Raw genomic sequence first — 25,535 nt, forward strand, 5'->3', positions numbered from 1 at the left:
TTGTGCTTTTTTACTACTTTTTTTAACATGCATCCCTGGAGCGAATCATTTAGAAATGACTTGTCTTTTGATCGCATAGCATATTTGAGCTCAATCCAACTCTTTTAGAGGGTTTGAGGCAGTAAAAAGCCCAGAAAATAAAAATCTGAATAAAGTCAAGTCTTCATGGTTCGAGTGTCTTCACTGTAATACATATAATTATGGCAATTTCGGGAACCATGTTAAGAATGCACTCCCTCCTAATAAGTTGACCTCGATCTTTAAAGGAATTATGGGTCAAATATTAGGTAGCCTATAAATAAGCTTGACAAAATAAGACTTACAAGAAACTATCGAAAAGCAAACAAACAAACACCGACTCACTGCACTCTTCCTAGATTGAAATTTTCCATTTTTTTCTTTTATTTCTCTTTCTTCTTTTTTCTTTCTTTCGATTTCTGGATTATTTTGAGGAGTTTAATCTAATCTAATAATCTGTCAGAATTATTGAATATGATTGGTCGTCCTTGGCCTTGAAAGTCGATGATGTTACGAGTCCTCGTTAAAGGATGTTGTTTCGTTGCATGTTGCTTCATCCAATGGAAGCTTTATCTGCCCTTGGTTTTTTCTGATTTTTTTTCTATTGGCTGGGTCGTATTGAACCTGACCATCAACTGCTTCTTATTATCTTTTACTTTTACCTTCACCTCAACATTTTCAAAATAATAAATCGCTCTACCTAATTGCTTTGCAAAAGACGCCCTGACCGTTTCTTTACTCAAGGTACAGCCTTCTTTGGGCGCTTCATTGAAGAGAATTTCTACGCCGACGCAAATTTCGTCCCTTGGCTTAACTTGGCTTGAAGTTGTGTAATTCCTTATGACGCTTGTTATTACTGTAGTGTACCCGGGGTCACCCTTGGTTCCTTTTAGCCCTTGAGGACCGGGCATTCCTTTCTCACCTAGTGGTCCTAAAGCTCCTGTGGAATTAAAGGATAAAATCACAGGGTTATGTCTATAATTTTGTCCAAATACGACCAAGAAGACATTGACTTCAAAGGTATAGTTTTAGTGAACATCATTTAAATGGGCTCATGTTTATCATTTTCTGTAAGTTTTCGATTGAATTCCAACAAAACTTGATTCCCTTGAGTTTGGACCCGTGGTCTCGTTTTGTTGCATGTAATTGCTATTTATTGTTTATATACACTTCACATTCTTTATCTTTTGACTGGAATCACGAGATTGAAAATAACATAAGAGGAAAGAAAAGAAAATTGAAAAAAAAACAAACAAAAACATAGAAGGGAAATAAATACAAACAGAATACTTCTAAAACATCACAAGTGATGAATTGTGGCATAGGGTTGCTTTCTTAAAAATGCACATTTGGTAGCATACCTCTTTCACCCTTCAGTCCTCGTGTACCCGGTTCTCCCATTGCGCCAGGTAGTCCAGGGATTCCTATAGGTCCGTCTTTTCCTGGCAATCCTCTTATTCCAGGAAGACCTATATCTCCTTGTTCACCTATACCAGGACAACATGACTCGTTTATTATCTTAATTTGGATAGTTTTGTAGATGCTAACCAACGGTGATTATAATTTAATGTACGAGGGGATTGAAACCGCAAAAGCAAAATTCCCTTTCCTCCTTTCCCTTCAGGTTTTTATTTTATATAAACTATTTTTGCCAAAGAGTCGACATGCCTGGGAAATACAATTGTGGGACTCTCATTTATCTTTTGCTCAGCTGACAATGTATGGTACTGATGTACTGTCTTCCTACCTTTTATTCCAATAGGTCCTATCGTCCCTTTTTCTCCTACTCGTCCTTTTCCACCCTTTTCACCTTTAAGGCCTGGATTTCCTTGGATTCCTTGTTGACCTCTTTGACCTTTATCTCCTCTAATACCTTTCGCACCAAGAGGACCTGAAGGACCAACATCTCCCTTGTCTCCTGTCGGACCATAAGGACCTATTGGACCGACCTTTCCTGTTTTACCAGTTTTGCCTCTGGGACCTTGCGGACCTTGGAATCCAACTGGTCCTTTTTCTCCTTTACCTCCTATTTCGCCTTTATTTCCCTTTGTTCCTTGAGGACCAATTTGGCCCTTGACTCCTTGTTCGCCTTTGGTTCCGGTAGAACCTTTTGGTCCTACCTCTCCAGACGGTCCCTTAGGACCGGTGTTTCCGGTATCGCCTTGCACGCCCTTGATTCCTTGTAGACCTGGTACGCCCTTTGGTCCAGATTTTCCTTCGCTACCCTTTTCTCCTAGAAAATTCAGAATGACAAAATATAGGCTTGATCAAAGGGGGAGGGGTTGACAACCGGTTGCCTTATTTGAATGTTCAAAAAATGTGTTAGTGGTAAGCAAATTGTGAAAATTTGTGTATTTATGAACTTAGTATACCTTTTGAACCGTGTGCTCCATCTCCGCCTCTTGGTCCTACTGGTCCCTCTTGTCCTTTTGGTCCTGTTTCTCCTTTACGTCCCTTCTCTCCTATAGCCCCAGGCAGTCCATCCGTTCCTGCGATTCCTTTATCTCCTTTGATGCCAACTCCAGTTTCTCCTTTCGTTCCTTTGAATCCTCCGTCTCCCTTGACTCCAGCTCTCCCTATCAAATGTTAATTTTATGGATATTTTAAGATGTCAGAGAATACAATATATATGGAATAATCCTTGAGAACTAGTAAGTAAGAGTTAGTTACCGAGAACGGAGGTAATAAGCCATATACATCCCGAGGGCCGCAGGCCCGAGGGATGTATATGGCTTATTGCCGACGTTCGAGGTAACTAACTATTTTAGTTATCAATTAAGAAGGTTTTCTATAATATTCTGATGTTAGACTTTTAAGATAATGAAAATAAAAAGAATTAAAAAAAATATTCGTGGTTCAGTTGGAAGTTTAGAATGTATACAAAAGGGGTAAACATTTCCCGCTTTGTTTTTATATTTCCCTTGTTGTCTATAGAGCATGAACAATGTGAGTTGATTATAAAGGGATTTACTAATGCCCTCTAGTCCCTACAGAGGTAATGTGGCACATAGTTTTAATGTTCTGGAAATCTATGATGCTAATTAAACAAAAGTGCAGATGATAATAGAAAACCATAGATTTTAGGGTTTCGTAATCACATGTGGCTGTATGGCAATGGAGTTGGAACGAACCGGGCATAGAGATGAAAAAAGCCTTCAAAAATACCAAAGGCCAAGTGTAAGTGTCAAGGCAGCGATTTCCAAGTGCTTTGACAGTGGAGGTAAGCCTTTCAATGAATGTACCACATCTAGGCAAAAAGACCTAACGAAGATCTCGATAATGGCGGCCAGGAAAACAAGAAGAAATGTAGTGAAAAGGATGAGCAAAACCCAGTTTGTAAGAATTATTATTTTAAAAACTGTGTTGTAAACTTTAACACATAAACTATGAGCACTAGCAACGATTTGATAATGTAATGTTTAGAAAACATATCTCTATAGTTTTTTTGAATGTAAACATTAATTAGATTAGTTCTGTAGAATAGTATTACTTTAATAGTAATAGTATTACTTAGTTTACTCGTCAGGCAGCAGGGAAAGCGGGGCTGATATGAATTAATCTGATTGGCTCATTATAAATTCAAGGTCAATATATAGTTATAAACCGGGTTTATAACTATATATTGACCTTCGATTCATAATGAACCAATCAGATTAATTCATATCAGCCCCGCTCTTCCCTGCTGCATTTCAATTCCCTCCCCGGGCTTTAAGTTTGTCCATTGTTTATGAGGGTTGTAATAAAAATAAAGCCTTATGAATAACAAAGAAAACCGTGTCAATTGATAACTAATACCTTTTTCTCCTTTTTCTCCTGTATTTCCCTTTAGTCCTTGATCTCCTTGCTGACCATCGTATCCCTTATCTCCTTTTGGACCTCTGTCGCCCTGTACTCCTTTCTCTCCCGTGTCTCCTATAGTTCCTTTGCCCCCTTTCAGACCTCTTTCCCCTTGTAATCCTCTGTCCCCCGTATCTCCTTTCTGTCCTTGTGGTCCGGTAGAACCAGAATCTCCCTTGTCACCTTGACGTCCTTCTTGACCTTGTGGTCCTTCTGTCCCTTGTATTCCTTTGGTGCCATTTGTACCTTTTTCGCCTTTATACCCAGGTTGACCTCGTTGGCCTTGAAACCCTCGCGGTCCTAGATCTCCTTTAGAACCTAGAGGCCCCTCTTTTCCCCTTGTTCCAACTTCTCCTTTGATTCCTTTTTCTCCTCTGTCTCCTTGTGGCCCGTGTACACCAAGTTCGCCTTTGTCTCCTTTGATACTAGCTCCAGATAACCCCTTTTCTCCCTTGATTCCAATTTCTCCCTTAAAGCCAATGCTACCTAAAAACATGAAATACTCAACTTGTAAGTACACGCAAATGCACAGTCCCAAAAACATTCCTTTTTTAGTTGTACTGTCGTATCCTCCCCCACCTCCTCTTCAACCTCTAACCACCTAATTCCACCTCTACAGGTCAATTAACACTGTGCAAGTTTATGAAATATATTTAGGTTGATAAATAGAACAATTTCAATAGATATATTGATCAACCTAAATAAATATAAATAAAAATAAATTTACCTTTTTGCCCCTTAGTTCCCGTTAATCCTTTTTCTCCTGGTGTCCCTTTTTTGCCATTTTCTCCTTTGTATCCTTTTGGACCTTTATTTCCCGGTAAACCTTTTCCCCCTGTGTCTCCGGTTTTTCCTTTATCTCCCTTTGGACCTGAATCTCCGCCTGGTCCTCTATCACCTTGTTCTCCTTTTCGTCCCCGGGCTCCAACAGAACCAGTGTCCCCTTTTGGACCCCTGTCTCCCTGTGATCCTTTATTGCCTGTTATTCCCACATCTCCTTGTGGTCCAGTAGAGCCAATTTCCCCTTTTGCACCCTCCGGACCTTGTTGGCCCCGAGGTCCTTCTGATCCTCGTAGACCTTGAGTCCCGTTGACGCCTTTTTCGCCTTTGAAACCTTGTTCTCCCTGATTACCTTTCACCCCTCTCGGTCCATGATCGCCCTTTAGACCTTTTTCTCCTGTTTTTCCTATTTTTCCTTGCTGGCCTCTTAGTCCTTGTATTCCTGTTGGTCCTATTTGTCCCTTCTCGCCTTTGATTCCTATTTCGCCCGTAATTCCTTTGGGACCCATCTCACCTATACTTCAGAAAAACTGATAGTAAATTACGTTGTTTTAAATTCAAATATCAACTATTTTCTACTTAAAATCAAAATTTATCCAAACCTTTAGGTCCTGTTTTTCCAGTCGGTCCTCTTCCCCCCACATCTCCAGCAGGTCCAGTATCACCTTTATCTCCTTTCCCTCCTGTTTCCCCAACAATTCCTCGTTTTCCACTTAGTCCTCTTGGTCCGACCTTTCCTGGTTCTCCTTGGATGCCCTTTTCACCTCGATTCCCAGGTGCTCCAGGTCTTCCCACTGCTCCTGGTACACCAACGGGACCCGGATCTCCCGCACCTCTAGGTCCTCTTGGGCCCATGTAACCAGGCATTCCTCTTAGCCCTGGTGGGCCAGGTGGGCACGTCTGTTGGCAGAAATTCTCACTTTTTAAGGATGTGATTTTTAAAAAGTCTTCGGCATTACGTTTGGACCTTGCAAGCTTTCTTACGTGAATTAGTAAATCGTCTATAAAGACAAATCAAGAAGTCAAGTTTAATTGCCTTCATTTCTCTTGAATCTTGTTGCAAATTTTATCGTGTAGACATGGCTGCAACATCGCTATTGTAATAATTTGAAATCGTTAGCCAATTAGATTGTAATAAAACGAAAACCGCTGACCAATAGTCTTAATATAGCAGGCGTATCGCAGGAACACACCATATATTAGAACGATGCTGCGTAATTTTGTGGCAGGCAAGTTGTGTTACCCCCAATTCAAATTTATTGCTTTATTTTGCTATGTACGCTATATAAATATAGTTATTATTATTATTATTATCATTATTATTATTATTGTTATTATTATTATCAGCAGTAAACACGTTTGAATGCTAATTAGGTAAGCTAGATAGGGCGTAATTTCGTAACCTACCAGCATGACAGGATTAATAATATATACAATCACTTAAAACCAATTATTAATGTTCTTAAGATGCAGTTTAAATACTTGGAATGTTTGAAATGTCCTTAAGATGTGATTAATTTAAATGTTCTTGCAATGTTCACTGTGCAGCTTAATACCGCTTTCTGCATTCTAAGTAATACATCTTTGTATCTTGCTCCAAAGATATTCTTCATCTCAGGCTCCATCTCTTTAGACCATCCTCCAAGAGCGTCCAAAATGAGGTTCACTTGCAAGATCGTGTATCCTGGGTGTTGTTTTGTGAGCTCAAGTCGAAGTGCTCCATACTTCTTCGTCTTCTCTTTGTCTTTCTTTTCTCGGTTGTTAACCCACGGACAGCTCATTTCCACCATGAGTACTTTCTTGTTATTGTGGTATTATTATTGGTATTGTTATTATTATTATTATTATTATTATTATTATTATTTTACAGCATGTTTTTCCACTTAAAAATCCTAAAGGGAGGTTTAGTGGTCTTCTTGCTTTAGTGATACTTGATATCTCTGTATGTGGTCACTGAATTTTCCTCGAATATTTGAAATTAAGCAAGAGAAATGGCAGTTATACATGTTCGTTAGAGTCTTCCTTATCTTCCATGCCGTAAATTGATAGACATTCGAAATCAAGTTCAATAGTTTTAAACGAAAAATATGAATTGTCTCCAGAATAGAAGAAGGTTATTGTGCCTTAACCCCCAAAATAGCCCAAATATTTGTAACTCGATATTACATCGTGACGAACAGATTACTTTAACGCACATATGTCAATACTTGGTTGGAAAGATATGAATCGACCTTGACGCAAGCAAATCAGATAGCCAAATCAATTCGAATTACGAAATCTACGAATAACTGAAACAAACACACATATTTCTAACCCAATCCATCAGTTCTAGCGCACTTGGCCAAACGGTATTTTACAATAACTTTGATTAATGTATCCTGACCCTTTTCGCCACTCATACAAACTGTTTGTTGCCTCACATGACTGACAAGTAGGGGGAAAACTGAAGAAATGTCGGCGCAGCTGAAGTTGGAAAAACAAAGGTTCACGATTTAGGTTCATAATAACATGCAGGAATATTTGACGCGTACGTCAGCATGAAATATCTTTTAAAAGTGACTAAAATAGTCAAGATATGAAAATATTAAATAGTCGGGTATAGTTACCTCTATTGAGTTTCTGCAATCGAATTCTGTTGAGTTCATTTTCCAAGTTCTCAAAATACAAACCATTACTACGTTGAACGGTTTCGAGTCTGACTAGCAGAGCCAAACAACCCAACAATGTTAAACCAGAAACAACGATGCCTGACTTTGACGAACTTCCTTGTTTTGAGGGAGAGGAAGTGGTATGCTTAGTTCCTGAAGGGCTTTGTTGCGACATGGCGTAATGTTTTTCCTTCCGACAAGCAATTGATCTAATCTCGCCAGCAACGCATTGTTTCTAACCTCTTATATACTTAAAGGACAACTGACCCTCCAAAATGACCCATTTTTAAGAGGAACTACATCATTTGAGAAGTCCAAAAATCCAGTTTTTAAAGGGGATAGAGCATCCATTTTTCTAAAACAATTTTTTGAAAACATCGCATATATCGCTCTGGTGGCCGCCATCTTGCGCTTTTATCGCGGGCTCAGAAAAATAGCGTAATGACGTCACAACGTCACAAGAGTTCAAGCTTCCAGTTGTTTGCCTGACTTCTTCCTCAGTTTCTTATACGTTTTACTCAATATTTTGCGAAAAAATACAACTTGGTCATCAAATTAAAGGCATGTCAGAATCTAATTCTTCTTCCGAAGGCTCGGACAGCTCGGGAGACGATTTCGCTCAAGAATTTTTCGGAATGGACGACGAATTTGGTTTACGGCCATATCAGTTTGAACCAGAAATAGAAATCTCCTCAGATGAAGAGTTCAGAGAAGGATCTGACAGTGACATTATTGAAGACGATGAACAAGAGAACAATCGACTTACAAATTCAGATTGGTAAGTCGTACTTCTGTCTTATCACAAAACTGAACTACATATCCATTTTATATAAAATCGTATCTTGCCACTCGTGTTCTTGCAATCTGTTCTTTAGATATTGGTATGCATGAATCCAGTTTGCAACCAAAAGCAATACCAACTTTCACAATTTTAATTAAAAACATGTTTAAAAACATCGCTTGATAGTCAATAAGTTATATACTGCAGGATATAGATACAGGGATATAGTTGTGTCACAAGTTGTGTATGTATATTCTCACTTGGGACAATCGTTGATAATGTTCAAAGATACTAAGAATTGTTTTATTTCTGTTAAATAGGTGTACCTGTGGTAGCTGCCAAATTATGGATTCAATATCTGAATGCATTTGTTGCCAAGAAATCGAAAAAGTGGTTGCAACATGCCAGTTTGTTGTTGAAGATGGAGATGCTGATGAACCACCACCATGCATTACTCAACATCCTGGATTCTTACCTGTTTGTGCCAATAAGTATGTTCTTCGAACCGCATGGGCTCAGTACAAACAGCAGTACAGTAATGCATATGAAGGCCCAGAGCACAAGCAGTACAGACACATTGCATATAGGCAACTAGCAAGATGGTGCTGGGGAGTTCTTGGAAAGGAAGTTCAGGTTGTTCTGCCCTCTTGTGCTGTCATGTGCATCAGAGCACACTTCCCTCCCCCTGGACTAGAGGAGGACTTTGAATTTGAAGGTTTTCACTATGCAGATGATTAGCTTGGCCTAAAGTTACATGGAGTTATTATATACATTTTATTTATTCCTTACTTCATTTCATATACACAGAGTGGATTTTTTTCTATCAGGATTTCTGAATTGATAAATTGAAAAGGAAAACATGGAAAGGCTGAGACCAAAATGTATAAGAGTAGTCATGAATTTATTTTTAGATGAAGTACATATAGAAAGTTGTTTATATAAATGTTTTGTAGGTTTTGCATATTTTATTATTTAAAAACAACTACACCTAGACAAAATATCCAGCTGAATAGAGAACCTAGTGTACAAAGCACTAGTGGACAAAATCATGAGCTAACCAAGCAAATTTTGCAGTTATACTAGACATGGATAACCAATATTTCCTGGGCACCAATTTGTCTGAAAACAAGGCTAGTCAGTATTGTTTATAAAGAATTTGCCTTGAAGTAGCATGCTATAATGGATTCAAAAATTGTGCTAAATGAAAAAAATATTCTCTTGGTGATAGAATCCCACCCCATCTTAGAATCTTGGTACTGACTAGTCTCATTGTCAGACAAATTGGCACTAGGAAATCTTGGCATCCAGGCTTGTCAGCCATTTATGGTTCATATTTTTTTTTCCCAGGCAAATAGGCCCTTTGCAGCTCAGTAATCATGCACTGATTAATTCACTGAGCAAATGAATGAACATCTTGATTCCCATGAGTGAAAGCGAAAGTCACTATTCAGCTGGAATTTTTTCTATACTACATTCATACTGGGAGAGACCCCATATATAATGGAGCGTAGATAGTTAAAGAAAAGACCTCTTTTAAGATTTCATTTAAAAGTCAATTCGTTTCCTAAGTGGTAATGATATTTTAATAAAATTTTCATCTGAACATCTAAAAACTGCAAACTTATCTACCACTTTAATCAGGTCCCCTTCACATTAATTACATATTTTGTTTATAGCAGTTTTACTGGGTCTGTCAAGTACCTTCCCATTTGTAGAAGCATTGTAATTATTACCAGTAATGAACACAGCTGTTCAAAGATGAGGGGGATTGGGACGACAGGCTTACTTGACAGTTCTTTCAAAACAGCTATTCACTAGAGTACAATCACTAAAAGAGTGCCAATGATGCTTTGCATTATTTTCTACTAAATAGTGTTAATTAAAAATAGGAAATGGTTAGAATTAGCATCACTTAACACTACACATTTTAGTGTTTGTAGTCTCTACTACATTCCATTTAAATTAATTACCTAGAAAATCTTGACCGGTGTCGTTCAATCAATTCCTGTTTGTCTGGGGCAGGAACACTAGCAATGTTTCTTGGTAATTCGACCTCTTCAATTGGGTCAACCCCTGCAGCCTCCATGCCACCCTCACAAATTTCAAGTACTTTCAGTTGTAGCTCAGGGAGGAAAGCATAGCTTTTTCTTTGTAAGACTGGCTTAACAACCCAGCGCTTGTGCATCTTAGGGAAGCACTTGCGATAACGAGCTTCTCCACTCCTTGGGCCTTTTTGAACAATTGCGGGTTAGGGGAGGATGGGCACACTTTTTGAATACCTCTGCATCCTTCCAGGAATGCTTGTTCACGCAATGGTGAACAACAGATTTCCACTTCTCTCTCAAAAGTTGTACATCCCCATTACATGTAGCAGCACACCACCAAAGATGGTTTGAAATGGATTGTATCCAGGGTGCCAGCTCTTGGTTTTTCTTCAATTTTGCTTTCTTGTTCAGCTTTTTTACAATTGACTTGGAAAGATGCCACACATCATACTGGTGTTTGATGTGGCTAAAATCTTTTGCCATAGTGCTGGTGATGGATGTGTGTCTGTCAGTTGTGATACATTTTATACTGACCATGTCTTCTAAAGTGTTCAAACACCTTAGAAACCCCTCTTTCTCCATAGCATTGGAGCTGGTTACTTCAGAGACTTGAACAATGCTGAAGGTGGCAATTTTCCCTGTGCTTGTCTCCATCATAGTATATGTGCCATATTTAGCACTATGGCCAGGACTGTCACTTCGGCCATCACCATTGAGATTTACTATGTCCTTATTTGACAGCTCTTCAATTACAGCAGCCTCCTCTCTCTTCCAAGCATCATTAACAACAGGAAATAGGTAACGTTCCTGATGTCTGTAAAAGACCCTCTCACTCAGAAATTTTAGGCCAAGACAGGATGCAAAGTTTTGAAGTCTGGTAAAAGTATTACCAGTAAATAATATTGATGAGGAAATCAACAAGTTCCCAATAGCTAAGCGATTTAACATTGGCTGTGAGTACCATGTCAAAGCATGTTTCATACATGTAGTTGTCACAATAAGTAGGCTGCCTTGACATACAAAGTTGACATCAGCGACAGGTGCTCCACAGCTTCTACAAAACTTGAATAACTGCTGCAAACAAGAGTTAAATACCAAATATTTAGGTTCTTTGATATGGTTTTCAAGAGTTTTATTGCAGTCTTTGTTTTCTGGCTCTAATTCACTGTCCGTTGTTGAAACTGTCTCTTGCGATGAAACAATGAAACCATCATCATCGTCACTTAGTGGGAGTCCCTCTTCCTCTGAAAATGAAGACTTTTCTGACTTTTGTGGAGACACTGTTGGCATTGACTTTACTGGTGAGGGGTGATAGCTAGTACTGTAGCTGTGGTCGTGGAAGCTCACACTGAGTATTTCATCTCTACTGATGTTTGGTGAAGGGGAGGGATTGTAAACTGTTGTTGTGTCGGCATCTTTATAGTATCCAGGCTCTGTCTGTGAGTTGATGCAGTGGATGTTACAACATATCTACAACCAAGGCAACACTGAACACCAATCTCCTTACAAAGTGGTTCAGGAGAGAACTCTGGTGTTTCCATACTTGGTGGATCTTCACACGAGGGATTTATTGTGGCACATAGCTGCTCCACATTCTTTGAAAATACAAAAATAAACAATGTTTTCAACAATACTATAAACCATTCTTCGAGGCCTACTTTACCTTAAATAATACAAAATAAACATATTAACCAACAATGCTATAAATTATTCTTCCGTGGTCATTTATCCAAGCAAATTTGGAATATTACGGCAACATTGTTATGGTTTACGAATAAATATCAAATGTAAACTAAACACGTGCAAATAACCATTTTGAAAATTTCAAGTATCGATCAAATATTACTAGCTATACTTATGATTTTAAGCAACATTTCATCTATGAAAGCATAAATAGCTAATGATTGATGACTCGCTTCGGTATGCATTAATAAGTCTTTTTCATGAGTGATTATTTCGAAAAACAATGTAAACTATGTTATGTATAAATGACATGTTATCTCACCTCTTCGTTTTGTTTGCGTTTGAGCCGGTTCTCTGATGTAGTTCTTCTTTTAGCTGGCTTGCAAAAATTGAATACTGACGGAACAGCATCGCTCTTTAATCTCCTCTTCCTTTTTATCCCGGTTAACTGCTCCATCAGATCCACTTCAAAGCATGAATCCTCGAAGTGATCGCTGCAAACGTAGCAGTTCTTCAAAGGCGGCAGGTTCTCTCTCTTTATCCGCGCTATCCATGCCTTCTGAAGAGCTATTTTGTTAGGAATTTTGTGGTAGCTAACAGACTCAGTTTTGGAACAATGGTTGGTGCATTCTGGCACACAACAATGGCCCATCTGGATTAAGAAACTTACTCTAACTTAGACTATTAAAAGATCGACTAGCACTCGAAATATACAAACTCAACAAGTTTGGAATGCAAGCTTCACGTTGTGACGTCACGGCATTAATGCGGTAATTTATTGCGGGCTCAAATATGGCGCTCTTCTATTGCTATTTTTCGCGAATTGATTATTTCTTTTCGGCGACATAGAAGCTGTATCAGAGTTCAAAGTTGAATTTATGTGATCTATGTACGTTGTAGTTTTATATGAAAAACGGCAATTTTTGGGGTCAGTTGTCCTTTAAACAGAGCCTGCGTAACCAGGCTCTTTGGACACGGGAACTAGCTGCTATTACAATTGCGCCCGCGTCTCAGCGGTATTCTAAATAAGCGTACATCAAAGTGAGACGATGTGGTCAAGCTTGTGCATAGTACATTTCAAGAGACTGTGATATATTTCTTCACAGGTATTTTACCCTTTTCCCTTATGAATGATGGTAAAAAAAATTCCATTCTTCGGTCGTAAGAAGCAAAGCTCAATTTTACAACTGCAATAGCCACGGGTCACTTTTCAATTTTTTTAAAGAATATACATTTTTACTTTCATAGGATAGACAATAATTTTTACTAAAACATCAAATTGAAGTAATTTTATTCGAAAATATTGAAGGCGCTGTTGCACATGTTCTCATATTATATATACATAAGGATAACGAGGCAAATATTCAAACGATTAAAAGCGCACCAAAAACACGATTTCTCTAAATTTAAACCAAAGCTTTCTCTTACTATTAAGCAACAAACAACAATTACGGAGACTTTCTGTAGAATTTGAAGTTGTTTTTGAGAGCATATTTTCAAGCTATATATGGAAATTTTCTTTCGATTGCTTTGCCTCAATTCTAGAGAGTTGGGCTAACATGAAATTATATCAAAAATGCCCTTGTATTTCCAAGATACAAAAAATCACATACTGATTCACATACTAAGATTAGATTATATTCCCTAATGTTTGGTTATAAGTATTAAAGTATATATATATATAAGTATTAAATTATTATTATTACATGTTACCAAACCTCTTTCGCTAACTGTCGAAAGAGGGGGTGTGGGACTAAATACAATATCATGTTCTGTTAAATTGAAAATGGCGTCTAACCAGGTTTTGGCAAGAGTTACCATGTCATATTACAGAGCTCTTTGTAATGATATACAGTACGAGTGACCGACTTCCAAGCATTTTTAGCTTTCTAGTTATTTTTGGAAGTTGGTACCCCTTAATCTGTCTAACATATGGTAAGAATGTATCAAATTAGAAAATAATGTATTTAATGGGTACAAATAAAGTTCTTCTTCATAATGCATACAATATTTAAACTTGAGGAGTAGCCGTATAGAACACGGCCATTCATATTGTTTATATTACTTAACAAACGTCTAGGCTAGTTTCTTTGTGTTTCACTAAAACTTTCAAGATTATAAAGTAAATATGCCCAAAAAATCTATATCGATAAAACTCTTCACGGTCATGATTTCTGTTTCGTTTCCTTATGAATTATTCATAAGTTTGTCCAATAAAATAAACGATTCTTCCAGATCTCTCTCGGTGAATGTTTGGCCGATAGGAGTCTGGTTAACCGAGACTACGGGAGATTATGATTGGTTAAGATAAGCCGTACATTTTTTGACCGTCGACAACGAAGGGACTAGTCTTATCCATAGATATAGAGGGGCCCTTTGTAACGTACTTCGTTATTACCATTGTACTGTCAATAGCTGGATTTCATTATAGCCGTTCATTTCCAATCCATTTAGTCGCAGATTCCCAATGGTAGCTTGATCTTTTCGCTTGACTTTTCTTTGTTTTGTATTTCCTTTTGTACTTCTCTTGTCGTGCGGAATGTCACAACCAGCTTTCGTTTGCCTTTGTCAGGTATAATATTCATCTTTAGTTGTTTGATGTGTCCTTCTTTAGCATGAAGTTGCTCTGCTAATGACTTTTGAACTATAATTGTGCTATTTAATGTGCAGTTGTCTGCAGGCGCTTCACTGAAGATGATCTCAACATCTATGCAGATATCTGGAGTTGGTTGTATCACTTGCTCATCGTTTGGTGGAGAGGTTGTTTCGAAACGTTCAACAATAAGGGTCTTCCCGGTGTCTCCTTTGTCTCCTTTTGGTCCTGGAGGACCGCCTTTCCCTGAATCACCTATCGGACCTCTGGATCCTGTATAGTAAAAACACTATACGTCAGGGCCGTAACCAGAACCTTTACAGGGAGGGTGCACATGGAATAAAATCGGACCATTGATCGTTTTTTTTATTACAAACTCAGTGGCGTAACTAGGGATCTTGCAGGGAGGTGAACAGGCAATAATTTGCAGAACCAAAAAGAAAAAAAAAGGTAACCAAAAGGAGGCAGAACCAAAAATAAAGGAGATGGATGAGCGGACCTTAAGCTTTTATGGGGGGTGCACGTGCACCCTGTGCTCCCCCTAGTTACGGCCTCGTACGTCAAGAAAACTTAACTCCAGTTTAATCAACCAAGCCCATGTAAAACAATTTTTAAGATTCTCTACGTCATGTTACTGGTGACGTTGGGAGTTAATTGGAGTTTAGCGTCGTGGGTACGTTTTGTGGACGGACAAAAACTGGGGAAAACTGTGAGTATGATCGAGACGCCCTACTCACGTTTGAAGCCAAGTCTAAGAAGTAAACTTGAAAACCCGGGCAATAAAGGCGACGAGAGAAGCATCCAGACCCGATCTTGCATCAAATCCTAGTTTGTGGATGTGATGTGAGCATTTAATATATTTGAATGCCTCGTACCTTTCATGCCCTTGAGGCCACGCACTCCGGGCTCGCCATGTTCACCCGGTGGCCCTATATTGCCTCGTATTCCACGGCTTCCTTTAGTTCCTCTTGGACCCATATCTCCATGCTCCCCTACGAAGTCAATGAATATTAAGTGAACTGAGTGGTATATTTTGATATTAAGCTTAGAAAACACTTATGTTGTCCCATCCTCTTTCCTAGTTCCCACATTTCTTTTGGTCTTCGCAAAGAAACGAAAGCTTCGGGTAAAGTCACCTTTACGGAACCAGTTTTTTTCTGGTTCCTGAGTTAGCTTCCTGGCGAAGACGCTTGGGATCTGGGAACACTGAATGATGTGTACCCTATATTCCAGAAAGAAACAAAATACCTTTCATTCCTTGGATTCCCATATTGCCTTTTTCTCCAATGCCTCCTTTGACTCCTTGCACACCTTGAATTCCCTTATCCCCTTGAGCTCCTCGGTCACCTTTAACACCTCTAGGTCCTGTTTTACCTCGTTTACCGACAGGACCTCTTGCACCAATTTCTCCTTTTTCTCCCATTGAGCCTTTGGGCCCTAGTGGACCAGTTTTTCCGGTTTTACCTGTTTGGCCTATGGGTCCTTGAGGACCTTGACCTCCGATTGGTCCTTTGTCTCCTTTCATTCCTACTTCTCCTTTATCTCCCTTTCCTTCAGGACCAATGGGACCAATGTCGCCTTGTTCACCTTTCTGACCAGAAGAACCTTTTGGTCCCACCACTCCTTGGGACCCTTTAATACCTATTTTCCCGGTTTCGCCTTGCTCGCCCTTTATTCCTTGCGGCCCTTGTAGACCCTGGGATCCAGTGTCTCCTTGGTTACCCTTTTCTCCTATAATGTTTAAAGATTTAAAATATCGTTTATTTAGACTCAACTGCTGAATACTCGAGTTTCGAGCTGTCTGTTGCTCAGGGTTAGCCTCCTTTTGGTGTAATATATTCAGGTTTTTCAAAGTGTTTGAATTGTTGAATTGATGTGCATTCTTTACTTTACCATTGTTATTTGTGAATATTCATACTATTGGTACGAGGTTAACCCTGAGTAAATGAGTCTGTAATCAAGGAACACAGCTGTAATTTGAAACTTGAAAAAATAAAAAAGTTCTGTTATTTGCACAATGCTGATCTAAACTTTTTTACAGATAGTTGTGTGTTGAAGTATTGGATGCTCACCCTTTGACCCGTGTGTTCCATCGACGCCTCTTGGTCCTGCTGGCCCTTCTTGTCCTTTTGGCCCTGTTTCTCCTTTTATTCCTTTTTCTCCTGTGGCTCCTGCTACTCCATTTGCTCCAGGGGTTCCCTTCTCTCCTTTGATGCTGACTCCGGTTTCTCCTTTACTTCCTTTGGTTCCAACGTTTCCTTTTAGTCCATTGTTTCCTGGAAAACGTTAAATGGTTCATCTCACTATACTTGCTATTCCAATGAATGACATTTGTTCCGCTTACCTTTTTCTCCTCTCTCTCCTGTGTTTCCTCTTTGTCCTTGATTTCCTTGTTTACCCTCTTGTCCTTTATCTCCTTTTGGACCTCTTTCTCCGACCACTCCTTTTCTTCCCAAGTCTCCTACATTTCCTTTATCGCCTTTCTCACCTCTGTCCCCTTGCAGTCCTTTGTCACCTGTTTCTCCTTTGTACCCTTGTTGACCAGTGGAACCATTATTCCCCTTCTCGCCCTGTGGACCCTGTTGACCGCGTGGCCCTTCAAGCCCCTGCACACCTTGAGTCCCATTGGAGCCTTTTTCACCTTTAGTTCCTTGTTTTCCTTTCTCACCCCTTAACCCTCGTGGTCCTAGATCTCCTTTAGGACCAACCTTGCCGTCTTGTCCCTTAGCTCCAGTCTCTCCTCTTATTCCTTTCTCTCCTCTATTCCCTTGTGGTCCACCTGCACCAACTTCTCCTTTGTCTCCTTTGATACTAGCTCCAACGTCACCTTTTATTCCTTTAGATCCAGTTACACCTGTTGATCCGACACTTCCTGAAAGCAATAAAAGAATGAGATCTTAAGGTTAGTCTGTGAGCCAAGGTTGTATTATTTGATCTGCCACGTCAACTCATGTCATTGCCTTGAGAATAAAATGCTTTGTTTAAGTTCTGTCTATATTCATGTGTCTTCCCATGAACGACCATTAACAAGGAAATATTAATACCCCATACAGAGTTTGACACATAGTCGGAAAAAGGAAAATATATTTTGGCCCAAGAGGTATATATTCAAAGGATTTGGTTGCAGTAATTCTTCTGTATAAACATGGTGGTAGTGGCCAAAATCACCAAGAAAAGAATCCAATATTATTTTTAGTCACTAAAACAATTGATTTTTTTAATAAAAGCTCAACACTATTTCACCTTTTTCTCCTTTCTCTCCTCTGTTTCCTCTTTGTCCTTGATCTCCTTGTTTACCCTCTTGTCCTTTAATTCCTTTTAGACCTCTATCGCCCTGTGGTCCTTTGCTTCCGATGTCTCCCACATTTCCTTTATCGCCTTTCTGACCTCTGTCCCCTTGCAGTCCTCTGTCACCTATTTCGCCTTTCTCTCCTGTGTTTCCTCTTTGTCCTTGATCTCCTTGTTTACCCTCTTGTCCTTTATCTCCTTTTGGACCTCTTTCTCCGACCATTCCTTTGCTTCCGATGTCTCCTACATTTCCTTTATCGCCTTTCTCACCTCTGTCCCCTTGCAGTCCTTTGTCACCTGTTTCTCCTTTGTACCCTTGTTGACCAGTGGAACCATTATTCCCCTTCTCGCCCTGTGGACCCTGTTGACCGCGTGGCCCTTCAAGCCCCTGCACACCTTGAGTCCCATTGGAGCCTTTTTCACCTTTAGTTCCTTGTTTTCCTTTCTCACCCCTTAACCCTCGTGGTCCTAGATCTCCTTTAGGACCAACCTTGCCGTCTTGTCCCTTAGCTCCAGTCTCTCCTCTTATTCCTTTCTCTCCTCTATTCCCTTGTGGTCCACCTGCGCCAACATCTCCTTTGTCTCCTTTGATACTAGCTCCAACGTCACCTTTTATTCCTTTAGATCCAGTTACACCTGTTGATCCGACAGTTCCTGAAAGCAAAGAATGAGGTCTTTAGGTTAGTCTCTGTAACAGGGGCTATATTATCATTTGATCAAGAGCAAAATGCTTGGTCTGTTTACATTCAATTGTCTTCTCATGCACTACTTTTAAATAAACAAATAAAACTCTAGGATTATTTTAAGTAATACAATAAATTATTTTTTAAGAGCTCAGCACCATTTCTACCTTTTTCTCCTTTCTCTCCTGTGTTTCCTCTTTGCCCCTGATCTCCTTGTTTTCCCTCTTGTCCCTTATCTCCTTTTGGACCTCTTTCCCCAACCACTCCTTTTGTTCCTAAGTCTCCAACATTTCCTTTATCGCCTTTTAGACCTCTGTCCCCTTGCAGTCCTCTGTCCCCTGTTTCTCCTTTCTGTCCTTGTTGACCGGTGGAACCGTTATTCCCCTTTTCGCCTTGTGTACCTTGTTGACCTTTTGGTCCTTCTGATCCTCGCAGTCCTTTAGTACCGTTGACACCTTTTTCACCTTGGAGGCCCTCTTTTCCCCTGTCACCTTTCACCCCTCTCGGTCCTTGGTCGCCCTTTAAACCTTTTTCTCCGGTTTTTCCCGTTTTTCCTTGGTCGCCTTTCAGTCCTTGTTGGCCTGTTGGTCCTATTTGTCCCTTTTCGCCTTTGATTCCTATTTCTCCTGTATTGCCTTTGGGACCCATCTCACCTATAAAACACAAGGATTGATCAAAATTATACTTTGTTTGGAAACTCAGCGCTGCTTTTCTTAATGAAACTAAGCGTAATCCAAACCTTTAGGTCCAGTTTTTCCGGTTGGCCCGCTCTCCCCGACATTTCCGACAGGTCCAAGATCGCCTTTATCTCCTTTCAATCCTGTCTCCCCAACAAATCCTCGTTTTCCTCTTACGCCTCTGGGGCCAACCTTTCCTGGTTCTCCTTGGATGCCCTTTTCACCTCGTTCTCCAGGTGCTCCAGCTCTTCCCACAATTCCTGGTACACCAACGGGACCCGGATCTCCTATACCCCTTGGCCCTCTTGGGCCCATGAGTCCAGATGTTCCTTTTTTCCCCGGGGGACCTTGTGGACATGGATTCTTGCAATCACTCGCCTCGGTTTTGATTGATGTCATTCTCAAGAAGGCATCGTTGTTACGTTTAGAGCGAAAAAGTTTCTTTAAATTGTGCATCAAATCATCTGAAAAAAAGGTGTTCATGTAATTAGCTATTGAAAACCTTTTAAGAAAGAAAAGGGATCGGGTGGAAAGAAGGAAAGGAAAAAGATAAAATAGGAAAGGAAGGAAAATAAAAACGAAGGATAAAAAAGAAAGTGAAAAGAAAATAGGAAGAAAAAGGAAAAGACGAATTAAATAAACATCCAGGTACTGCTTAAATAATATTAATTACTTACCTTTTAAATTAGTTTTTACTTAGAAGTTTATATATTGATATTACTATATATTTTATACATTTATGTCATTATATACTATACTATACTATGTTATATTTCTATTCATGTAAATTTATCATTTTTACGCGACTTGAATTTGTGAAAGGCCCATTGGCCCTCTTCTTCGGTCGTTTCATACAAGGCTCGTAATTTACCTATTACGCGTGTATTTATATAATTTTATCATTGTAATTTCTATTTGTGCAATTTATTCAATTTAATGATTTGGTTAATTTCTGCGCATATGAACATATCCACATGAAATATGCGCATTATAAATATTAAATTATTATTAATTTTTAATTCGAGCCATTTTTTTTTCTTTTTTGCTTGTTATTGTTTTGTTTTGTTTTGTCTTTGTCTTTTATGTTTCGTTTGTCCGCATATAGTAATTTGAGCTCAGCAAGCTAAGAGACCCCGAGTCAGCGCAACGGGAGAATTCTTTCAACATCATTCTCTAGACACGTAATTCGAATACTCTGTTGAGTGACTAAGGTATATCTAATTTAAGAAACTTGAGTTAAGTTAAATGCCCATACATTAAATGTTGGAAAAAAATCAAGGAAGTACTCTGTCAGATTTCCGCTCCGATCTTTCAGACAAATGTGTGTATGCAGGCTTAAAACAGCGCTTATTTTGCAAATATGGGCAAAATCTCCTGTTTGTCATGAGGTGCACTTATTTACCTTTTAACTTGAATAAATTGAATACTTAATTATCGTCCGTCTTCTGTTTAAATATTATTTTTTCTGGCTAAAGTCACAAGATTTTTGAAGATTGTTTATTCAACTACACTTCAATGCATATCATTTTGAGGTATTAGAAATAAATTTCAAAAGTTGCAGTATACATATTTGAAGTCCATACTCCTGGAAATCTATCGATGACTTGTATTGATATGGTACCTTCATAAACCTTGACCTACTTTTTTTCCCTGATTATGCTCCAGATGAAATTACCAGCAAACGGAGTCGTTATTAACGTTTACTTAGCGAAGGAGCTTGAGAACAAACTACCCATTTGAACAATTAAACCAGTTTTTTTTACCTTTGTCAAGCTTTTTCCACCAAAGGTCTTTGATATCCTTTTCAAGTTTTTCAAAATACAAATTATTGTTTTTCTGGACAGTTTCAAGTCTGATAAGCAACGCCAAACAACCCAATAACGCTATGCTGGCAAGTACCAAGGGTGGCTTAGACGAAATTTGGTGCCTTCTAACGGAGGGCTCAGAGGGAATCGTAGCTGACCTGTTTTCTTCCGACATTTTTAGCAGGCGAATCTCGTGAAGAAGTGATTCGAAGAGTCTGATTCTGTTTGTTAACGTTAAGTTGTTATGACTAGTTTTATACTTAATAGTTTGCGCATGTCAAAACATTTTGCTGGAGTTCTGCCTTTACTTGTAGCACCTTTGCCCCTCTCCAGGATATCTGACATTTGTTTCATTATTGTGAGGTTATCAAGATCACTCTGGACAGAAGAAAGAAAAGAAAGGACAGGAAAGCAAAGGAAACGAAAAGAAGTGAAAGAAAATGAAACATTTCTGGCTTTTTTCATCTTGCAAATGAAAATACTGATGTACGTCCTGCGGTCTTTTCACCAGGAAGAAAGATCCTCAGCAGCGGCAAGCCTTTTTCAGTTCCTGTGTGATCAATGAATTATATCCAGCCTCAGGAGAAATACTTTCTTGGTCGTCTATACTTTCTTTTTCTTTGAGCAGAGCTTTTCTCATCCCGTCAACACTATCACCGTTATCGTTATCACCTTTCTCTTTTATACCCTCCACATTCCTCATACCTTTATTAACTCTTTTACTTCCAAACACTCATACTCCATAGTCACCCATACGTACTCCTTAACATTTTACCCTCGCACCAAAAAACCTTTTCCCCTCCTCTCCTACCTTGCTTGGGCCCGAATACTTGTGTTTTACACAGTATTCTCAGATTTTTTCGAGATTCTATGATGTAAAATTAATAGTTTGAAACCAAGAGTATAGCATAGTGCTTGCCGTGACTGCTATACGACAGCCGATTTTACTCTGCCTCATCCCGAGGGGGAAATAAATTTGCCCACTATTCTAATAAATTACTGGACACCGGCTTTAGCTATAATTATGATCGTTGCTTGGAGGCCAATTAGAAGAAAAGCATTTCGTTTTATGCAGTTCAAGCGAACGTCCTCAAGTTTTAAGAGATGTCGAGAGCTAAAACAATAGAGCAGTTGATTTAGTTGTGTAATGTATTAAGTGTTGCGTAGTACATGGTAGGAAGTTTTTAGATGGGCGAGGAGCCAAAACCAGAGATATCGGGTATATACGTATAGAGAAAATGTTACTTAGTGGCCGTTGGGTCGATCAATACTCCATTTTACAGTTTTGTTCGGTAACCACTGGCGAATAATAGTTGCAAGTCGAGGTTGGAGTTTCCACGTCTAGCAAAGCTATACTTTTTATCTTGCGCGGTAACTTCAATTTGGGCTTGGAACTATTATTCGTGGTCACCGAATTAACGGGACTGTAAAATGGCGGAGTAATAGGCTTAGACTATAAGTTCTGGGGTAACCGACCATCACTACCACTACCACCCACTTACCCGTACCATTAAAAATCCAACTACAATAGCAAACTCTAAACAACCCCACTACTACCAGCAACCATAAATAATTGTTTTGACCCCTTGGTAGTAGTTGGAGTTTCAGTGGAAGAATGTCTACAATGAATAGTCTGGCGGTGACTTGAAGTCGCGTACGGTACACGATGATCCGGATTAAGGTAAGAATTAAAGTATCACTACTTTAAACCATCCAATGGCATACTGTAATACTTATTGCAATTGGCTACTGCAATGAAAAAGATTAAAGTAAAGATGATATTTTTGGTGCATATTCTTGACTGAATTGTTTGATGATAATTGGGTTTCCTGTGTTATTACGAAAACCAAGTGTAACAGTGGTCATCGTCATATTTTTAGTCATCAATTTCGATTTTTTTTTACCGAAGCTGTAAGAGGGAAGATAGAAATAAAGTCCTAATACATTACTGAATCAGTTAAAAAAAAAAAAAAAAAAAACACTCTAAAATCAAATTCACTAAAGTTTAATAGCATCCATTATATATTTCAGGTTAGATGTCAGGAACAAATATTTTCTTTTGTAATAATAATCTATTGTATTTTGTATGCATTATATTTAGAGTAGGATTGATGACAGAAATAAAGTCGCTTAAAATATATTTTTTGTCTTCAACGTTCCTCGTAGTTTTAAACTGTTGCCCTGGTTTACTTGATTAGAAACAGTGAACTGAACGTTAAAAATACCAAGCAACACTCAACGATCATAAACATTATTTATGAGTGAATGTTTAACAGGTTTAAAGAATAAGAAATACTTAATTACAGTAAACCTTCAAAGATCTTAGACTGTAGGAGGTTACAATAATTTAAAAGAAAAAAGAATAGAAGAAAAATAGTATTCAGAATGTTATATAGAAGTTATATTTTAGGATTTGGAGTTTTGTGTGCGATGCATGATGGATATTCAAACGCGTCTGCCAATTATTTCGCGCTCTTTTTTATGGCGCGAAAAGTGTGCGGTGCTTGGCGACCGTGCCAGCCGCCAACTTCTCTATAAAGAATGTAGCTTGAACTTTTTGGACCATTTGCTTTCTGTGCTCCGTTGAGCAAAGACGTTGACTTGAGTTTGGCAAATTTTTACCATGTTTTATCCTCTTTGCAAGGTCATAAAGAAGACCAACAAGATGACTTCGATTGAGGTAAGTTTTTATGGATTTAAAGTGTTGTTTTTCGGACAAATTCCTTTGAAATTAAGACTCGGGGGTAATTTTCGAATAGGTCACTTCAAAACGATCATTCTCTTGAATTTCTAACTTTACTAGAAATAAAATAACTGGTAAGATTTTGTCTTTTCTAGTTTAAATATATTTGCATTTATTCAAAGCTGCATCTATGCTTGGCATTATATGCAATTTAGATCTAGGTGATGTCGTAGTTTTTTAAAAACGTTTCTCTATAAACTTAAATTAGTTCTACAAAAATAATATTTTCAAGGTCAAAGTTAGATTATTTTGAGTTAAAGAGTATTATATTTATCAAATCCATGTGTTGACATAAATTCCATTATATTAACCGATTTATTTTACTAATTTTGAAATTTTCTTCGAAAAGAGTATGATTAAGGAAAAAATTCCTGTTCAAGTACAAATAAGAACTCGAATTCCAACGCCAACAAGCTATAAAACAGTACACGAAATTTTTCTAAACTTCTATAGTTGTTCATACTATATTTCATAGTTTTGAATCAACGCTTGTTTCAAAGTTTATTTCAAAGAATATAAAGAGTTTCTGATACTCAAGTTTGTAAATAACCGAGCTTGGCAATACATTCTCTTCCCTACACTCTAAGGTTTCTATAGTTACCGAGTGACTCCGCCAAAAAGAGTACTGGTACTGCTTGGTTGTTATGGTACTGAAGTTAGTAAAGGAAGCATTGCTTGTTCTCAAAGAGCTAGTTCACTGAGTCTTTTATTTTAGGCACAAAAAGATCATCATTAATCGGTTTTAACTGCATTATAAAAAAATTTTTTTTCAAAGTTTCTAGAACCATTACACTTGTATTTAATAGAACAATATTAAAATGTAAATCGTATTACCATAAAATTTCTTTCAAGAACTACTAGCTTACTCAACCACTTAACATTTCTTTCAATACACTTTGAGTGTAGTTTTCCCCCCTTTTGTATGTAAGTAAGTGCAGGTTTTAAAGGATTCAATTTAGCTATAAGTAGCTTTTGGTCTCCGATCCCCCTTAGAAATTCTTACTGTCGTCACGCAATCCTCGCTCCCCAGTGAGCTTTTCGTGACGACACTAAGAACGGCTTTGAGGAAGACAACTTTCATATACCATCTCTTTACCTGACTTGTAAAGCATTGTCTATAAATGATGATGCTGAAATGAAATGTATAGTATTGATGAGTTGCAAGCATTCAAAAGAGAGCCAAAAGGCAAAAACATGGCGGCTATTGTGCTAGTGAGGAATCTTTTGTTAAATGGCACTAACATGGCTGCGATGACGTAGCGTGCAATCGAAGGATAAAGGTTGTTACTTCATGAATCTCAGTACCAGCATGCCTTCAAATAAAAGACAAAAACTGCCATTATTCTCAGTCATTTGAACAAAAAAAGCGGAAGTGACGTCAGTGAAATTTTTTAAAAAGTGAAACCGTTCTTCCCTTAAATTTAGGATATAAGTTGAATTGTATTCCCAGTGTTTATTTCTTTCTGACAATACTTAATAATAATTTTGTAATTAAGTCGCAACAAAGGTAATTAATGCTTAATGCTTGCAACATTCCCTCTCTCCACCATTAGCTGTTAATAGGCCAGGGGACCGTCATCAAATCTTGTATCTTTTGTCAAACTTCTTGTCTATGGATTCTTCGACATATATTTCATAAGATATTATGCCATAGAATTAATTGCACTTGGGTTTTTCAGTCGTGTTTATGTTTTCATACAGTGTACTCACCGGATGATCATACAAACATATAATTAACTGTGTGCATAGCCTAATATTAGTAATAGTGTTTCGGCATCTTTAGAGGTTTTTAAATGACCTCGAAACAAATCCCTTGATGATGATGGCATGATAGATAACAACATATTAATAATCAATAATGAAGTAAGATGATGATGGTGGATATTATGATGAAGATGATGTTGGAAATGGCGATGATGATGGAGATGATGACGGTGGTGATGATAGTGTTGTC

At 38.4% G+C, this 25,535-nt stretch overlaps 3 protein-coding genes and 1 long non-coding RNA gene across 5 annotated transcripts in view; 2 read left to right on the top strand and 2 right to left on the bottom strand.

Annotated features, from left to right (window-relative positions):
* Positions 1–384: 384 nt before the first annotated feature.
* LOC116305971 (uncharacterized) lies at positions 385–21,106 on the bottom strand. Its single transcript, XM_089025978.1, has 18 exons — positions 20,797–21,106; positions 19,096–19,497; positions 18,524–19,009; positions 17,629–18,327; positions 16,730–17,257; positions 16,458–16,661; positions 15,634–16,116; positions 15,261–15,377; positions 14,251–14,658; positions 8,130–8,203; positions 7,242–7,518; positions 5,238–5,636; positions 4,583–5,149; positions 3,814–4,341; positions 2,391–2,594; positions 1,766–2,251; positions 1,380–1,505; positions 385–958 (listed from the first exon to the last, which is right to left on the bottom strand). Exons 1-18 carry the CDS (start codon positions 21,011–21,013, stop codon positions 588–590), a joined length of 6,576 nt encoding a protein of 2,191 aa, XP_088882104.1. The 5' UTR covers positions 21,014–21,106; the 3' UTR covers positions 385–587.
* Positions 7,662–9,966, top strand: LOC116293770 (uncharacterized). Its single transcript, XM_031701236.2, has 2 exons — positions 7,662–8,061; positions 8,385–9,966. The coding sequence occupies exons 1-2, from the start codon at positions 7,847–7,849 to the stop codon at positions 8,800–8,802; spliced, it is 633 nt and encodes a 210-aa protein (XP_031557096.2). The 5' UTR covers positions 7,662–7,846; the 3' UTR covers positions 8,803–9,966.
* Positions 9,826–12,700, bottom strand: LOC148913174 (THAP domain-containing protein 2-like). 2 transcript variants are annotated; one of them, XM_089026162.1, is made up of 2 exons: positions 12,115–12,700; positions 9,826–11,704 (listed from the first exon to the last, which is right to left on the bottom strand). In XM_089026162.1, exons 1-2 carry the CDS (start codon positions 12,442–12,444, stop codon positions 11,453–11,455), a joined length of 582 nt encoding a protein of 193 aa, XP_088882288.1. In that variant the 5' UTR covers positions 12,445–12,700; the 3' UTR covers positions 9,826–11,452. The 2 variants fall into 2 exon arrangements, with proteins under 2 accessions (XP_088882288.1, XP_088882287.1); XM_089026161.1 differs by having other exon boundaries at positions 12,115–12,629.
* Positions 21,107–23,419: 2,313 nt separating the features above from the next.
* LOC116305953 (uncharacterized) overlaps positions 23,420–25,535 on the top strand; it is a 29,422-nt gene continuing 27,306 nt past the window's right edge. The window contains exon 1 of the long non-coding RNA XR_004198210.2: positions 23,420–23,518. This is a non-coding gene — a long non-coding RNA (uncharacterized LOC116305953). The remainder of the gene's footprint in view (positions 23,519–25,535) is intronic.

The sequence above is a fragment of the Actinia tenebrosa genome, unplaced genomic scaffold (assembly GCF_029948245.1).
Source record: "Actinia tenebrosa isolate PJP-AT-01 unplaced genomic scaffold, QUT_ActTen_1.0 PGA_scaffold0__85_contigs__length_37466705, whole genome shotgun sequence".
NCBI classification, from domain to species: domain Eukaryota; kingdom Metazoa; phylum Cnidaria; class Anthozoa; order Actiniaria; family Actiniidae; genus Actinia; species Actinia tenebrosa.

Coding starts and splice junctions, on each gene's coding strand:
- LOC116293770 (XM_031701236.2), top strand. CDS start 7,847: ATGTCAGAATCTAATTCTTCTTCCGAAGGCTCGGACAGCTCGGGAGAC. Junction 8,062..8,384: donor CGACTTACAAATTCAGATTG/GTAAGTCGTACT, acceptor TCTGTTAAATAG/GTGTACCTGTGGTAGCTGCC.
- LOC116305971 (XM_089025978.1), bottom strand. CDS start 21,013: ATGTCGGAAGAAAACAGGTCAGCTACGATTCCCTCTGAGCCCTCCGTT. Junction 18,328..18,523: donor AGGAGAGAAAGGAGAAAAAG/GTAGAAATGGTG, acceptor CTTTGCTTTCAG/GAACTGTCGGATCAACAGGT. Junction 16,662..16,729: donor AGGAGAGAGAGGAGAAAAAG/GTAAGCGGAACA, acceptor AACGTTTTCCAG/GAAACAATGGACTAAAAGGA.
- LOC148913174 (XM_089026161.1), bottom strand. CDS start 11,399: ATGCCAACAGTGTCTCCACAAAAGTCAGAAAAGTCTTCATTTTCAGAG.